This window comes from Pieris napi, chromosome 15 (assembly GCF_905475465.1).
Source record: "Pieris napi chromosome 15, ilPieNapi1.2, whole genome shotgun sequence".
Lineage (NCBI taxonomy): Eukaryota > Metazoa > Arthropoda > Insecta > Lepidoptera > Pieridae > Pieris > Pieris napi.
The window spans coordinates 3,335,430-3,354,689 of NC_062248.1; the positions used below are offsets into that span (position 1 = coordinate 3,335,430).

The 19,260-nt window shown below is 33.0% G+C and overlaps 1 protein-coding gene across 1 annotated transcript in view; it reads right to left on the reverse strand.

The window, feature by feature from the left end:
- LOC125056427 overlaps positions 1 to 19,260 on the reverse strand; it is a 119,708-nt gene that overhangs the window by 9,975 nt on the left and 90,473 nt on the right. The window contains exons 2-5 of the mRNA XM_047659516.1: positions 14,104 to 14,225; positions 7,178 to 7,379; positions 6,625 to 6,710; positions 3,206 to 3,335 (exon numbers count right to left, since the gene is read on the reverse strand). Of these exons, the coding sequence (XP_047515472.1) occupies positions 3,206 to 3,335; positions 6,625 to 6,710; positions 7,178 to 7,379; positions 14,104 to 14,225 (540 nt within the window). The remainder of the gene's footprint in view (positions 1 to 3,205; positions 3,336 to 6,624; positions 6,711 to 7,177; positions 7,380 to 14,103; positions 14,226 to 19,260) is intronic.

A 19,260-nucleotide genomic window follows, 5' to 3' on the forward strand; every position in this document is an offset into this window, starting at 1 on the left:
ACATATGTACTGTACTTGTGTATATGACATTGCTTATAACGACTATCGGATATAACGTCGGCAACTATACGGTCCCTTCAATGTCGTTATAACCGGTTTTGACTGTATATATTTATTTATAATATTCGTGAATTGTGTTATTAAAATGAATGCACACCTTTACCTATAATCACGCGAAATGTCTTCACAGTTAAAAAAAAATGATGAAAGCTAAAGTATCACCAGGAATGGCGAAACAAATGAGCAATAATAGCATGTAACTTAAGACAATTAGATGACGCGTTCGAGCATCGCGCGTTCATTGCACGACAAATCGAAATGTAATTTATGTATGTTTTGCGCAAACTTATTAGAATTTAAAAACTGTCAAGTAGGTACAAATTAGTTCGCAGTTTTAGCTTGAAGGTTGTTACCTTGATTTCGTTATATATAATAGAAAATCTCATATTAGTATATAAAAAAATGTAAACATTTCAGATTCTTCGTTTTAAACTGCGTTTCAAAATTTATTTTCTGTTCAAATTCAATTAAATGTGTAATACCGTCCCAACGTTTCGCGTATTTTCAGACTATCATGACAATTATGGATTAACTGAATTCAATTTATCCCCGAAATTTTCCTAATTTAACGCGTTTAAATTGCTTTCACTTGGAAAAGTATTATACTAGCGAAAACACTTAAAATGCGTTTTCAACAGAAATTATTTTATTTATTTATATACATATATAAATATAGATATTATATTGCTCAACAGTATTCCTACAGCTCACTAAACAATATCCAAACAATTACATTATACACAAAAGCCAAAAACGGAATACACATTCAAACATAAACAAAGCACAGTTTTACCTATATATACAAAAAATATATATATTTATAATATATTATTCTAAATTTTAAATTCTAAGATTCATTGATCAATACAATATATCTATATATATAAAAATGAAACCCGTTTTCCGTTGTCACGACATCACATGAAAACGGCTCGACCGATTTGTCTGATTTTTTTTTTGTTGTGTTTGTAATTGTCAGGAGAAGGTTCTTATAAAAGAAAAAAAGAAAAAAATTGCGCGGAAAATTAGAAAATTCAAGAATACTTAACCACCATACAATTCGAACTTTTTGGTGTAACCTTATGGCGTTTGACATAACACAACATTGACAGAATGCGTGCTGCAAATATCGTCAGAGGATGTAAGAAAAATGAATATCGTTCAAAATAAATGCTTTGATCGGAGTTATTATATTGATAATATAATAATATGCGAGCCAGAAAAACAAGCAAAGAATGTTGTATAACATAAAGCATTAGAATAATAAACACTTTGTTTCTGAAATATTTTTTAGTTCATTATGGTAGGGGAGCCCACGATGCTAAATGGGGATTTACTCGAGCGTCGTAGAGACCTATTGGGATGCAAAGCTTAGATAAAAAGAAGAAAAAAATGTTATATGATAAATTCCTTTTCATCGGTGGGGGAAGCGGCTATAGATAGTTAAATATGTAAAAAAAAACTGTTGCATGGACATCCTCGAGCGCGTCAGATATTGATAGCATCTATGCCCTACGTATTTTTAATAATGTACGTATGTTAATCTGATCGTTTGCATGATGCGGGTGGTTGTATTTAAGGGTTGAAAATTAAAAAAAAAAAAAAATTATCGAGCGCGTCAGATTTTCTAAGGGAGTGTTAAGTGAACCAAAAAAAAGCTCTCATTCACTAATCTGACGATTTCGATGGGACGCAAACCCACAGCCATTTTCTTAATTTGCAAAAAAAATCGCAATTTTGAAATACTCAAGCGCGTCAGATTAAGATATATGTGGTTCATCTTTATGTTCTAAACGTACTGTCTCATAATCTGATGATTATCTAGAGGGATTCGCCTGATCTGACAAAAAAAAAAAATAGAAAAACGGTTCACCTAAAGGGCCATCCCTGCAACTTCCCGCTAATTCCATTCCTGGGCGCTTAAAATTGATATTTTGAGCTCGCTGAGTTCAAAGAAATAACATTTCTATGCATTTGAGCTCTCCCAGCTCGAAAGTCTGATAGAAGTTTCATAGAACACTATTTTTGGAATTTTCAAACCGCAATAACTTTTGAATGGATCAAGCAATTTTCACGCGGTTGGCGGCATTCGACGCAGTTTTATCATCCTCATAAATAATTTTGCAATTTTAATTGATCGAACCACAAATTTCGGAGTAATCCCGAAAAAACACTTTTTCGGGTTTCTTTCGTGTACGATATCTCTCGAACGAATCAACCGCTTTTGACCAGCTTGGTGGCGATCGACGTGGTTTTTCAAGTTCAAAGGCGGATTAGTTTTTGAAATTGATCGATAAAGAAACCACTTTAAAAAAAAATATTTCTTATTTTTTTAAGATTTTTCAAAATTTCTCAAAATCTATCGGTCCGAATCGGTTCAAATTCACAGGAAATGTAATTTTGAGGGAAATATTTAGAACGCCGTTTAGTAGATTCCGATCGGTTTAAGGAAATGTAGGCATCACGCAGCTGCACGCATTTAACTTTATCGACGAATTTTTGTTATTTCGGCTTGCGGAAATCGTCAGATTATATATTTTTCATTATTCTTGAATTATTTCCTTCAACATAAAAAAAAAATTAGCTACGCTCGAGAATGTCGAGATGACGTTTTTTTTTTACAACTTTGTTGCCCTCCCCTTTTTTTCCGTCACTCTCAAATTGTCAGATTAGTGGAATATACACTTTTTAGGATGTAATTAACTAACCCTACCTTAATCTGACGCGCTCGGGAATTTCTGATGGTCAATTTTTTTTTTTACTAAACTGATCCTGTCTCCTTCACGTGCGGCCTTATATATGGGCCTCATATTTTGTGGAGGTACTTAACCGGGTACAAGGTATCCCCCTATATATTAATCTGCCGCGCTTTAGTAAATCCCGAAATCCCCTCTTGGGCTCCCCTACCATTATACCAATTTGAAATCTAACAAACAGTTAAGACAGTTAACAAATAGTTAAGACAGGACAACGTCTGTCGGGTCCGCTAGTATTTAATATAAAGAAAGAATAACAAAGCCATTATTAATAAAAGATACCAGAGTTTTTTAAATTATTTTTTAAACATTTTTTAGTTACATTAAATATATTAATTTGTTGTTATTGTTATTATAACGACTACATACACTTAATATGTAATACTTACTCTGGCGATAAGTTGGCACAATATGATCCCGTAGGAGAAAATATCAGATCGGTGGTCGTACCAGCGGCCACGCAGGCATTCGGGGGACATCCACCAAGGCGATCCCACACTTGGTAAGCGATATCCATTACTGGAAAGAAAAATTCATATATATTAATAAAAATCACTATGCATAAACACTTCACTTACGTAACTAAAAACAAATCATGGAAATTGGCAGTGTTGGGCTAGTGGCTCCAGCGTGCGATTCTCATCCCTCAGGTCGTAGGTTCGATCCCCGGCTATAAACCATTGGACTTCCTTTCTATGTGCGCATAACATTCGCTCAAACAGTGAAGAAAATAATCGCGAGGAAACCGGCTTGCCTTAGACGCAATAAGTCGACAGCATGTATCAGGCACAGGAGGCTGATCACCTACTTGCCTAATAAGAAGTATAAGTATCGCAATACAGTGAGGAAATACTGCCAGCGTTAAAGGTACCAAACTTATTAATTTTCTTTTTATTATTTTTTAATTATTTTTATTATTACTATGTAGGTTTAGAAAATTATAAATACTGTATGATTGTTATGTTTAGGTATTAATAAACGAATTATGTTATGATTGTTAAATAAATTTCATATAAATATAGCTATATATATATTTTTGAACCTATAAAGAACACTTTTAAGTACCACTACCCGGGCATAAATTGGAGTCTGAAAATTTTCCGATCGATAACGAATAAGCAATTAGCAAATGACCGATGGGGTGACTTCCAGTACTAGTGTCCGAGGGAACCGAATTCCCTCATCACTTCAAATTTTTCGAGGGTTATTTTTGCAAGGGCGGCATTTCTATTATGTCTCGAGGGTCCCGAAATTGCTGATTATGTTTTCTTTGGTATGAATGTATACGTAATACAACAATCTACTAAGACACTTAGTTTAGTGTTTTTAGTTAATTGTCTCTAATGTTATCGCTTTTTTTAGTTCAGAACTGAACAGATATTTGGCCACAATGGCACCTGATGTGTGAGATACTTGATTGAACCGATGTTATATTGTTTAGGGAATTTTAAAGAAGTTCCACCCAGCGTATTAAGATTAAGCGTAACCCAGAGAGCCATGGAAAGAAGTATAGTAAAGAAAAGAAGAATTGACATAATAAGTAACAAGAATTTCAGAGATAAAACAGGGTTTGCTGATGTTGTATATAAAACAAAACTAAAATGGAAATGGGCTGGACATACCATAAGAGGAGCAGATAAATGGAGCAAAATTGTAACACCATGGCAACCAAGAGGCCATAAAAGAAACAGAGGTAGGCAATTTAAAAGGTGGGCCGATGAAATCACGGAAATGCCTGGAAAGACTAAGAACTGGACGAGATTGGTATACAATAAGGAAAAATGGAGGACAATGGGGGAGGCCTTTGCCCGTAGGAACACAGAAGTACTTCTAGACGAGCGTTGTTTGAAAGGGAATTACGGCTTTTACATAAGTAATACACACAAAATTTAACAAATATGATTGTTTTATCAAGAGTTTAATGTTTTATTTCATCTTCTCAACTTTCTGGGCGTCCTCTCTTTTTCTTCCCACTGGACACTGGGCCATTCCAAGTAAGTCTCTTGTTGACACATCTATTCCCACTTTAACTTTTTTTACTTGTATTACGCTCCATAGCCTTTTGGCATACTCCAATTTACGTCTCGCATGGGCAGAGACTGAAACTGAACACCGTATAATCCGGCGGTTCTGGGTTTGATTAGCGAAGGAGAATTATCGTTTCAGGTTCAGAAGGTTTAGGTTTAAAACCAAAGAAATTTCGACTATGATGGCAAAGTGTATATAATTATTATCTAACTTAGATTTTGTGTACTTCCGCAAATCGTTCACGCATGGCAAAAGTGAAGACTAGTGCTTATATGCAGCTTGATAAATTGTCCAAACTTGACAAATGACCCGACATTCGCACGCAACGTCGCGTGATTAGCTTTCTCATTCACGTGACGAGAGGCGTTAATTGCGAACGGTGAATGAGATGCGATCATTGATGGATTGAGAAATTTTCCGTTCAGTTCTTATGGTACTTTAGATAACTGTCAAAAGAGGTAAAGGTGTAAGTTTTCTTCACTACTTAAAATCATATTAAAGAAAGAATAACTAAGTTTGACTATTGGTTCGATTTTAAACTAAAATGGTATTTTTTAATTGACGAAACCATTACAATATGTCTGCCTCAACGTCCGATGACGAAACGCTCTCTACGGTAAATGCGGTAGAAGATGCAGAGAGACCCCACATCTCTAAACAGCAGCAAGGGTTCAAGCATCTCAGGCGTCGGCGATTTGAACCGCTCTTTGTTGAATACGGCCAAGTGGAAGGAGCTGGTACTGGGGAGCTCCAGCCCAGAGGGGAGATAAGTACTCCTTTATGGAGTTGCAAGCGGTGGACCAGTGTGAAGTTTGGCCTTGCTGAGCATACCAAGCTTCTTAGAGGCTTAGCCTTTCCCTCCAAATGACTGTGAAACTGAACCTCCTTCGATCAACGCCCAGTATTCCGATGCTGGCTGTGGCTTTAAGGAGAGCGTCTTCGAAGAGACAGCGACAAAGGGTGGTTTTAGCACACAAATTTTGTTACAGACACAACACGTTACCCCTAATAAATTAAATACCAATGTTTTTAAAAGCAACAACAATGTTTATTCGACAGTTAGGAACTATATTTATGCGACCCCGTTTGAATTAAGACAATATTTCGTGGCCAATAAACTCTCATTAAGTTTATAGCCTAGGGGACGGACTTTAGGGTAAACATTTTTAATAACATCAAAGAGAAGTTCCGTGCACCCTCAATGCGTCTTGGACGAATGTATTTTTTGCGGCTACCTTCATTTATTTTAATATTATTTTTGCTCTCAAATATCACACATGTGAATATGGATAATCAGACACTTATGGAAATATGTTGTAGAAAGGTTCTACACATGTGAAAATGACATGGGAACTTAAGAAGGCTAATCCATGCAACTTCTTCACGTATCTCTCAATATACAATGGAAAAGAGATCGTATAGAATCTATGGGAAACTTTCAAAGTCAGGTTATCTATGTCAAAAACGGATATTAACATATGAAAATCATAGCTCGCTCTAAGCATCAACTATGTGGAACCAGCTGCCCACTGAAGTAGTTCCGAACCAATTCGACTTAAGGAAAGAGGCCGGCAACGCACTGGCGATCCTTCTGGTAATGTAAGTGTCCATGGGCAGCCGTATCACTTAACATCAGATGAGCCTCATGTACTATAAAAATCTCTCAAATCCTAAGATCTTAGAATTAAGGGTTTACTGGATTTAGGTTTACCCTGGCAGAAAGCGATATATTATTAGATTAAATCTTAGTAAGTAGACGGACTACGGAGGGATTACTTACATCGGATGAGGTATTTTCGCCGCCAAACCAAAGTCGGCGACCACTGCTATGTATTCACCATCGGCATTTTTTCTTAATAATACATTCTGAAAAATTATACGAATTTTGTAAGATTATAGCAACAATCTACGTCAATCAAACTTTATCTAGTTTCGAAAGCTTCAAACCTTTCTATGTATGAAGTATGACAAATTTACTGCACTATGTTGATCATATATTATATTTATTATAATTACCATCAAATACATAGAGACAGCATTATATTTATAATTACGCAATACAAAACAACAAAAATTTTATCTTGAACTTGTATCTAAATCTCTTGTCAGTGAAAACTTCTCCGTCACATTCGTTTTCAATGAGACAGCCTATATGAGGCAAAGTTTAGGTACTATAAAAACTCTATTCAAAAGATTCACAAACAAACAAGACAAATCTTAAAATCTATTTCAACTGTGCCTTACTATGTAATTAACATAAAATGATACTCTAATAATGATACTACTAATAATACTGATATGATATTTATAGTAAGACAGTAAAATATCGGTACCTTAGAAGTAAGATCCCTGTGGAAGACGCCAAGAGAATGCAGATACATAAGACCCTCAGCCATGTCTGCGGCCAGCGACACGCGCAACGGTTGCGGCAGAGGCTCAGGTGGTCTGCTGAGGATAAGCTGTTCCAATGAACCGCCCTCCATGAACTCTGTCAGTGCGTGGAGCTGGCCTTCGTGCACGCAGACACCCATGAATCTGGAATTGAGTTTTCAAATTGTTGAACTTTACTCTGTGATAAGAGATGGTGCTGATCTTCTGAAGACGATTCCCAATATTAATTCCAAGGATCTTAAAGAGATAAATAATAAAGTGCGAACCATCTCAAACCAAATTTCTAATTAGCTTTTCTAAATCTGTTTACGTAAACTAATTAACCCCACATTAAAATTAATTAATTCAAACTAATTTAACTTAACATCTAATCAAACAAATATAATACATCTACCCCTCTGTTTGTACATTGATCCGGCCGTAATGAATAGCAAATTATAATCCTACATTATCCTATGAAACATTGAAAACGATATTGATGAGCGAATGTTACGTAAATATTAACGAAGCAAATTCTCTAACATTCATATTATTGAAGACAATTATAACAGTACCTAGAATGTTTGCAATTCAGGGCGAAAAACATATTGAAAAAAAAAGGCGGAATATTTAAAATTAGATATTTTATAATACTAAATATCTATCTAATAAGAGCAGTGTTGGCCTAGTGGCTTCAGCGTGCGACTCTCATACCTAAGGTCGTAGGTTCGATCCCCGGCTGTGTACCAATGGACTTTATTTCCATGTGCGCATTTAACATTTGCTCGAACGGTGAAGGAAAACATCGTGAGGAGACATATTGTCTTAGACTCAAAAAATCGACGGCGTGTGTCAGCACACTGGAGGCTGATCACCTACTTGCCTATTAGATTTAAAAAATCATCATTAAACATCTTCAGAAATCTGATGCCAAGATCTAAAGGTTGTAGCGCCACTGATTTATTCATTTAGTCTAGTCGACAAGTTGAAAATGGAACAAAATAGAGATACTACTCCTAAAATTATGTGCGATAGCTCATTGGATCCGGAATGACGTCTAGAAAAATGTGCTAAAAGCGTGTATTAGCACATAAAAAATTGCAAAAGTTATAGACCATTAAAGATGAAAAAATATTGGAATTTAGTTTTTTGCCAATATTTAATAAACTATTAATATTTAAGAAATTTCAAATAAAGATTCTGAAAGAGGAGGAAATTTCCAACAAAAAATTCCTGACTCCCGGAACTCTTATCTCCATTATTTATAATGTTAATTTAACGCTAAAAATAGGTCTGCGGGTGACATTTTTAGGATTCGCGCGTGGCGTCAAAAGCGACTACGGCACATTAATTAATTTATTTAAGGTATTGAATATTTTTTTTTAAATTTGAAAAAATTATGGTGTGTTCTGAACACTATAATTAATTTATTCCCGTTGAAAATTTTACTTAAAGTTAATTTTTCAACAAGTTAAATAATTGTTAACTAACGAAATTTTCTCGAACGACCGTCTTAATTGTAAGTGAAAAAAAATGTTTAATTAATGGTCGTAAAAATATTTCGCTTCGTAGAGCCTTTCTTACATACATACTTAACAAGATCGTGCCATAAAAGTTAAAAAAATATTTATACTTTGTTTATAACAATTTTTTTACTTAAACAAAAACTTAAAAATCCATGTAATGATGTTAAAAAAAATTTTTTTTTTCTCAATCATCATATAATCGTTTTTTTATTAATTAATAAAAAAACGATATTTTTTTGCAAATCAATAATACAAGATATTTATTGATTTGCAAAAAAAAAAATTCCCGCCATTTGTTGATAATTTTTTTTTAAACAAATTGATTAAATCAATATTTTTAAAAAAAAATTTAACACAACTTTATTACACTAAAAATTTTATGATTTTTAAAAAAAAAATTTTTCCTTAATAACAATTTTTAATTGTTTATAATCGTTTTTTTTAATTTTCTATTGTTTAAATAATTAGTTAAGAAATTTTTTTTTCCTAAAAATCATAATTGACAGTCTTCTATAAAGTAACAGAAAAAAATTTTTTTTTAATCAACAATTCTATTGTTTATTAACTTACCAATTTGTTATAAACAAATATTCAACTTTTGTTTATTTTTTTTCTAAAACTTCTAAAATTAACAAAAACAACCATATATAACAAAGTATAGAAAAATTTTTTTTGTAAATTTTTTGATTATCATGAATTTTTTATGTGCTAATACACGCTTTTAGCACATTTTTCTAGACGTCATTCCGGATCCAATGAGCTATCGCACATAATTTTAGGAGTAGTATCTCTATTTTGTTCCATTTTCAACTTGTCGACTAGACTAATTTAAAATATCAGCTATCTGTCTAATAATTTGTGTTATTATTGTTTTATTTTTTGTGGGTTCCGAGAAGAACCGAGAACCACTAAGTTACGTGTTTACCGTAATAATGTATGTACCCCACGCAATTGTTATATGCTTTAAAATCTCGAACATTTCTTCATACGATTAAAAACTTTGAAGAACTTGTGTAACTTGATACCAAATAATTCTAGTCAAAGTTGCGGGCGCTTTCCAAGATACAATGGCGTGGAAAACAAACAATTCGTAAGATATTTCATAAGTGATGCTTCGACCTTATAAGTCCTTTCCCCTCATCAAAATTCATAAGCACGATGCTCGAATTCAGTTTGTTTACACGTAGAGTCAGATGTTATTAACTTCTTACTTGGAAACTGGCGTGTAATACTTTCAATAGGAAGGCGAAAGATTTCTGAAGGTAATGTACCTGTCTGTTATTTATTTGGAAGAGTTTTTGGATCAAGTTTCGATGAATTATAAATATTAAATACACAAATTTCATTTTTGACATAATAAAAATTATATTTGTTGCAGAAAGTGCATGTGTGGGGATTCGCTAGGATGCCCTGTGTCGTGCGCAGCTAGTCTCTTCCAATTAACATATTAAGGATTTTAGGTACTGGAAGCTATACCGCGACCTGATAATTAAGAACTGTTCAATCGTATAGTAAAACCATTAATTTCAAAACATTACAAATTCATTCCAAGTCCAAGGGAAGGTGGAAGGCGCAAGACCGCCCAGAAGGTCATCTACACGTTGGACTGCCTCAATTCTGCCGTAGGAAGTTCATTCAATGAATGCAGCAGGATGACCAAGCGTCGTGAGGCGCATCACATCAGCCCCTACTAATACTACTGCATAGCGAACACGACCGCTCTGTCAGGAGTGTACCGGATTAGAAGAAGACAAATTCATTGCAAGATTTAAAAGCCCGTAGGACGATTTGAAACTCCTCCCTCTATGTATCTGGTGCCTTACGTTTATATGTATTTATATACGTAAGCCACCTATAATTATCTTATTTAGGTAATAATTATACTTCTTAAATTAGATTATATTAAAAATTTTGGTCAAACTCATCTTTCCTCAAGATGTTTTCCTTTACAGTAGAAAGACAAGCAGTTGCCTTAGGAATGAGAGTCGCATGTTTAAACCACTAGACCAAAACTGCAAGATTTATAAAAAACTGTACACTTTTTTGTCCCATTTAAATTTATGGAAATTAAGTCTTTTAACAGTTACCTACAGTTATCTTAAAACTGTTTTGACTCAATCCAAATGCCAATTAAGCTTCGCGTGTGATCGGCATCTAAGGAGTGAATTGCAACCACCATAAAAATATTGGAATCGTACACGCAATAGAAAGTGTTTCCTAGGAAGTATATGGAAAGGGCACATAACACGCTAATTAACCATTGATTTATCACGAGATTATTTCTATAATTGAGTCTGTTTACTTTCGCAAGCATAGCCAGCATTTTAGACTTGAGTCCGTTCAAATATGCGCCCTAAGGTGGGAGGTAGGTACATATCTAAATAACTAACTAACCTAAGTAACTTAACTTAGTACAAAAAATATTGCGTTAACTACCCCAGGATTAAGACCAGGAGACCACCGATGTTCAGATAGAGAATTCTGATTAACAAGTAAGATTATTTTTTTTTAAATTAATAAATGGCTTTGTAACTTAGTAGTTACAAGCTTGCAATATGTAGCTAAGTATAATAACTATATTTAGTTATATGCTTACAATAGTAAAAAGAGAGTTTATTGCCAGTTCTTCTCTTCCGTTTTACGCCCTTGATTTGAGAACTGGCAGTAAATGTAAAATTAGAAGTATTTGATACATATATATATTTTCTTTTTTTGACGTTCATAAGTGTACATTGTGTTACTTAAATGAATAAATGATATGATCTTTACTTGACTTGAATAGTTGTAATTTTTAACACATTTTTTTTGCCATACTCTCCACTTTCTTGATAAGAATATTTAACTAAGATAACGTTGGGTTGTGAATGAAAAATATTGTGAACTAGAAACTAAGACGGATAATTCTCTAACAAAATTTATATGAAATTCACACGATGTTATAGACTTCGATAAATGATCTATCTAGTAAAAGAAAGCAAATTCAGCTTTATTAAATTAAAAATTACATATAGATAATACTACAATAATTTACTTAACCACGCCTTAGGGAAGATGTTTTCAGTTACTTTTTAAAACTTTTGATCGAACGAAATGTGTTACCCAACAATGAGTAGTAAAAAGCATTGTTTTTTACTTCCGATGATAAGACGAGGAAATGATGCGAAATGCGAGACAGTGCATCCATTGTTCGAGATTTCGTAACGAAATTACGCAAACAAGGAAATCGGCTCATCTTTAATGACATCTGATTTATTAACCGACTTTAAGAGTTTAGTGAAAGAATTTGACAGTCGATTTCACAATTGATCTTCTCTCTTGGACGCTGATTATTTAAATGTCAACTATTTTTATGTAATATCTTAACTTAATAAAATAAAAAAGTATATAAAATTTCAACTAAGAACCATAACATCTTGGGCCGTGGGGTTCAAATGCCTTGTGCGCTAATTAAAGATTTTAGTTGGCGCCTAGTAGACAGTACTTATTTTAATTTATATTTTTAATAATAATTATTTTTACTATGTAGGTTAAGGATAGTATTGTCTTTTATTGACATAACTTTTAGACATAGAAAAACACTTTTTTAAGTTTTAACGGAACACTTTTTGTAAATTTATAATAAAACATAACTTCAAATACGTTAAAAAGTGTTTTTCTAGGTTAAGGATATTATAAATACCGTACATAAGTATACAAAGTGTTGGAAATAAATATTTATGTAAAAACCTTTTAATAAAAAATATAGGTTATGTGATTGTTATGATTATAATTTTTGTATGCAGTTTCGTATATGCTAATTCCGATATAGAATAAAACATTTGAATAGTCAAAGCAAATTTCATATATTATAATATATATGAAATTTGCTTTGACTATACATATTATAAATTTCATAATAAAAAGCACGTAAAAAAAAACTAAAGACAAAGATTTTCGTTTTTTTATAGTTAGAAAATTGGTTGGTAAGAACGTAATATCAAAAACAGTAATATTCTACAATAAAACGGCCTTGTATAGGTTTTATTGAATTTGTATACAATTTTAACTGTAATGTATTTCAAAATATGCTTAAAATGTCTGGCACCTTTCACCGATAAAGTTTGAAGACTCACGAATGCCTAAAGAATGCAATTCAGTTACATCAATATTGGCTCTTCGAATAACCATAAATTCGGTTGGGTAAGCAAATATGTTTTCGATATTTGACCAGTGACACATAATAATCAAATATCAATTCAACTGGTCTAATTTAAGGTAAATAAAATTAAATCTTAAAACGTATTGAATATTATCTAATATATAAAATTCTCGTGTCACAATGTTCGTTCCCATACTCCGCCGAAACGGCTCGACCGATTCTTATGCATATTCAGTAAGTCTGAGAATCGGCTACTATCTATCTTTCAAACACCTAAGTGATAAGGGGTGGAGGTGGATTTTTTAGACAAATTTTTTTTAAATATTTTTTTATGATATAGTATATAAAATACATATACAACCCTTAATTTTCATCTACCCCCTACGATTAACCCCAATTTTTTTTATAGAACTAAAAAAATGTTTCCTAGAAATAATATACATGGCAAAACAACGTTTGCCGGGTCAGCTAGTTATTTATATAATTTTGTATTGTTTCGTAATGTTCAAACATTTTTTGTATTTTGTGTTTTCTTATTCCTATACCGTTAGATATATTTGCTATCGAATTTAGTATATTATGTATATATATTCTATGTTCCGTTTAAAAGAGTTTTAAAACAGCATAAAAACTAAGTAAGCTCGAGTTATGTTCGGTGTCGGTTGTTTGGAGCTGGGTGTCAAAATCGTTTAAAATTTGAGCTTATATAACTAACATAAGATTAGGGGTAATGTCGTAATGGGGTTGCGACGCTAGCCTAACAAAAAACTTACTTGTCCTATTTAAGGGTTCTTAAATCTAAGTGACACTTCAATATAACTATAGTCGACCTATTGGACATCGGAAACGATTTTGAGTGTGGGAAAAACTAAAGGGCTCATTTTGGCTTTATGCAATGATTTGGTTTGAGTTGGGCTACTAATTAATAACTAAAATATATATGTAACTTAACTAATGTTAGGTAACATAACTCTCGCGATACATTTTTTAAATAGTTCTTTATATTACAAATAATATGTTTTGTAAAATATTAATATTACTCTCAAATACATACATTTTCGTGAAATAAAAAACTTTGAATCAATTTAATATTTCTTGTTATAGTGTTGCACTTTTTGTAGGTTTGTATGTTTTCCACCTAAACCAGTTTGATAGACCAAAGCAAATGCTCCAATATGTGACATTCAATTTCTAATCCTGATTATTAATAATTTAATAAACTTACCCCAAAATATTAGGATGTTTGAGTTTGTTCATGAGCTGAACCTCCCGAAGCATGTTGGGTCGGTTCGCCCGCTGCTGGTTCATCTTCAGCACCATAACTTTGCCGGACGTTTTGTGTGTTACCTTAAAAAAAAAAATTATTAGGGACCTGTCAAAATTGGAATAACAAAAAACCGACGTTTGTTCCTCTATATCGACTCATCAAAATCAGTTAAGCAATTTAGTTCTACAGACCAGTAATCTCACTATTGCGTGAATAATTAATATAATATTTAGAATCTCGAATTAAAAGGAATTAATGAAACACGCAACATTTTTTTATGACTTATGATAAATCTTTAATTACATTAGTAATTAGTAAATTAGGTTAATATATTCACTATGACTAAATATTTCGAACTCTCTAGGATATAATTATTATATAATATTTGTATATAAATTTAATTAAAAAAAAAAAAAAATTTTTTATTACTGCTTGATATAATATAAATAAACTAAAACTACAGAAAACACCAAAAACTACTAAGGGGTTAATCTTGGTTTCAATTATAATATAAAAACTACAGATAACAAACAGATACAGAATAACAAAAACAAACGAAAACATTACAACAAACAGAGAAAAAAACTGTTTATACAAGAACCATATGTATGTAAGGTAGTTATGATATTTGGCTTAATTACGAACCCTAATCCCCCTTGAATCGTTATATATATTTTATTGTAAAAATAATAATGAATAGTTATTAATTTCAGACCATTGATAAGTAGTTAACAATTTGTTAAATCGGTTAGGAAAAATTCAGCCTCAGTTACTATGAGTTCACTATAGGCATAGACAACGGAACCCATAATATACACAGACTGCTCCAGCAATAGCAGCTTCTTAATAAATAATACTTAATACATATGGCAACAATACTTTAAGACTTCCTTCGTTGAACGTCAAGAAGCGAAACAAAAACACTGTCAACAGATTAATACCTGCAGTTGGACAATACAGCTACACGACATAAAGAAGCTTGTAAAAATAGGAATAAGACCAGTGTTCCTTGATAGAATCACATTCATATTTTTATCGTTCTTATAACGTTATTATACAGGACATTAGTTTAGATCAAGATAGTTATACTAGTTAGAGTAAGAACAACTTCAATTTTTGATATGGTAGAGATAAAATATTATTTTATACTCGACTCACTCCAGGCACTCTGCTCCTTAGAGAAGGTGAGTTTATCAACCTCGGGTAGTACACGACCGCATCAGAGGCCCTCAGGTCGCTTTATTATTCTACCAGGACCTCAGCAGTATCTGACAAGGTGTGGACTACATAGATGGCAGGAGATCAGCGAAAAATCTCCTTCTCTCATCTCCCCTTTCATCCCTCAAAAGGATTTAAACTTGCGCGCGGATTCCACCATTGCATTCCAAGCCTCGCTGCTATCAATAATTCTAGGAGACCGAGAGAGATCGCTACGTATCACCGAAGTGAGGTGATGGCGGAACCGTGACCATCGAGGACAATTTGATATATTCTGCGCTGTATCTTCTGCATGGTCGAACAATTTTATACGGACTGAATATAGATTAATCATCAACTACGGTGAGAATTTTGGACTATCAATTCAAGTAAATCTTAAACATTTATTTAGATTATCACGTTGTCGTGTTTATGTATTCAATAACGAAACACACATCTCAAATATAATATATATAAAAGAAATACAAGTTAGAAGAAATAGCCTTGAATTACTTAACAAACAACAAAAATAAACACAAATATACCAATAATTGGTACCGACTCTATTTAAATACAGAGTCACGATAATCTAGCATGACTTCTTGCTACGGGTATAGCGTTTTATTTACGTATACTGTTTAATTCGTTCTGTGGCCTTGGTTTCCAGGGATTGCGAAAGAACCCGCCCGGTGGGCCCGTGACCCGTCAAGGACAGACTCGACGTGCTCGCCGCCGCTTTTTGTCCGATGACGCCACAACGCTTTCTCGATTACACCCGCTAATCAGCTTAATGTAAATAATAAATTCCTTAGTATTTCTTGTATTGTGTATTTATATATTTTTTATTTCAAGAAACATTAAGACGTAAGTAGTAAGTACATTTAGTAGAACCTAGTATTATGATTCATGGCTTCAGATTAGCTTTTAGGTTTTTGGTCTGTATTTTGAAGTTATACTTTTGGCGCGTTAGGGAAAAATGATGAGAGTAAATGTTTAGGATGCGCGCGAACACCGTCCTAAAAAACCGACACCCTGAAGTTAGCTATAGTCAAAAATTTTGTGGTTTTGAAGTTATACTTCTTTTGGCGCGTTAGGGAAAAACGTGTAATTTTTTCTACAAACGTAGAATAAGGCGAAAGATAAAAATTTTGAAACACACACACGTTTTTTTTAAATTTACTTATGCACTTTTACCACCAAGAGTAATTTTTCTTTACTAAGGTTGCCTGGAAGAGATCGCTTCTTAGCAATAAGGCCGCCTTTTGCGTCCTTAATTTCTGCTAAATGAATGTATATGTACCAAATATGTAACGTAAGTAGTAGCAAAACTACTTGCTATTTTGGTAAAAGATATTTCATTTGACAGTTTAAAGATAGTATAAAGAGCTACTCTTGATGGAGTCACACACAGTTCTGTGTCTGTGCCGGTTTCTTCACGTCTTATTTAAATGAGTGTTAATTGCGTTCATAGACTAATAAGTGTACAATTTAACTTGTACTCTACATGCAAAGCAAATTTCAAACTAAACTATATAAGTTAAAGCACTTAAAGTTCCATCCTACATAACTTATAAGCCAAGTTATAAACAACAGTACAAGTGGGTCGCACCGTGATTGTATTCTAGATCAAGTACAAAATTACATTCTTTTATAACCAAACCGCAGACCAACACAGATCTTTCTTGGCCTATATATCTGGATCGGTTGGTAATTTTTCTTATTATTAAAGGTGTCAGGTCTCACAAAATCCTCATAAATTCAAGTACCATAATGTATGTGCCTTTTGAAGCACTCACTATACCCATTGCAAGTATGTATAATACATTATGAAACTGAAGAAGGTTGATTCACAGGAACTACTGTATCAAATAAAATAAAATTTGAGTTGCATAGTATTAATTGTATAACATATACAACATATAACCGAATTATAGCGAGAATGTAACTACACATATAAAGTCATATTCGCTATAATTTAGTAAATTTACATACTCGTATTTACTATTACGATTGTTGCTCTTTTTCTTTTAGTTCCTTTAGTTGTTTTCCGCTACAACACTAACATATTTAAATGTCTATGATATGTGTATAATTTATATTTTCATATTTTTAGGACTTAAAAATTAAATCAACAACATTCACCATAGTTAAAGGATCGTGTAGATCTCGGTTGTGTTCGAATTTCGATGGGTCAAGTGTTCAAGCCACGAAGTTCCTCGAACTGCCACTAAAGAAAATATATGTCACCGTAAAATTGTAAACATCGTTAGATTGTAAACTGTCGAAAGATTGTGAACCTCAACGAACTGCTTACAATTTAAGGTATTATTATTCGGTAGTTATATGAAATTGTTGGGAAGTAAAATTAATCTGTAATTGACAAAAGAAGTTTGAATGATAACTAAGTTAGTGTAGTACAATCTACCGAATAATAATACGTTAAATTGTAAGCAGTACGCTGAGTTTCACAATCTTTCGACAGTTTATAATCTCGCGAGATAAATAACAATCTAACGGTGTTTACAATTTTACATTAACATATATAAGTACAATTTCGCTTCGGACTTTATAAAGTAAAAATAAATATCTAATCTACGGCGCCTTACACTCATTATATTATAAGTGTTACTTGACAATTCAATATCTGCTATCGATACCACTTTAATTGCCACAAGCAGCAAGGTTTGAAATCTTAGATTATATTGAAATGTATTATAGGCATCTTATTATGTGAAAGAAGTGTTTTGATCAAATAATAATAGTGAAGTCTCGCCTCTTATTTGAATAATACATGAATATATCTAAGAAGAATTGTTAGATATCTGTATACGTGATATGCGTGATTATTATTGTCAATTTTTGACGTGACAACGTCTTATAATTCGATGGAGCCGGCTGCACGCACGAAAAAACATGACTCATGCGGCGTTACCTCTGAGGCGTTCCATTTAAGGCTTGAAGTACAAGCGAGAGCACTCGTTCCGCGCTCTCGCTTGCACACAAAAATTGACGTATTTATGCGTACAAATAAATGTAACTTGATCAATTCAATTGTGATTTCAATTTACCTACTCTATATCCATACAAAATATCTATCAAACAAATAAAATTAAAATTTTCTTTTGAAAAAAATGCAACCATTCCATCAGTATTTTCTTATGACGTTGTCACGTTCAACTATCGTCAGTAAACCGACTTTACAGACAACCGATATTTTATAGGGTTAAACTGGACAGCAGTTACTCTTATAGTTAATCTTATAACGGTAACTCTTACATAACGAATATTTAAACAAAATCATTATTTTCACCAAACATAAAAAATCGTTCCAATCAAGAAAATGCATGTGATAAGACACCTAGTATCTAGGGCAATAACTTCTAAAATCGCCTGCGCAACGATTGATAAAAATCTTATTGAGACAAGGATATGCATCAAATCACGTGAAAAGCTCCACACACGCATAATTTAAAATGTATTCAACGATTTTCACACGGTTTCCTTTAGTAAACAAAGCTTTTTAAAAGGAAATATAATTAATTAATATTATATAAAGTCCGAGTACTATGGCCTAGTGACTGGAGCGTGCGACTCTCAAACATGAGTACGGTGATAATAAAATCGACCGCGTGTCTCAACAGAGGGCTGATTTTGCCTCGACTTGAGATACTATCACTTTTTTACTTATAACTTTTTGAATTTTGGATTTATCATAAAAATTACATAATTGTAGGCACAGCGATTTGCTAAAAAATGTGTCTTTACAAATTTTATGTATGATGAATAGTTTAGGAGATATAGCCAAAAACGTATTTTTTGCACCCCTTTTTCCAAGATGGCGGCCGGGGGACAAGTACGCCAACCCCTCAAACTTGAGGTTAAGCTTGTATTGACCCTCCCTACATGGGTCATAAATAA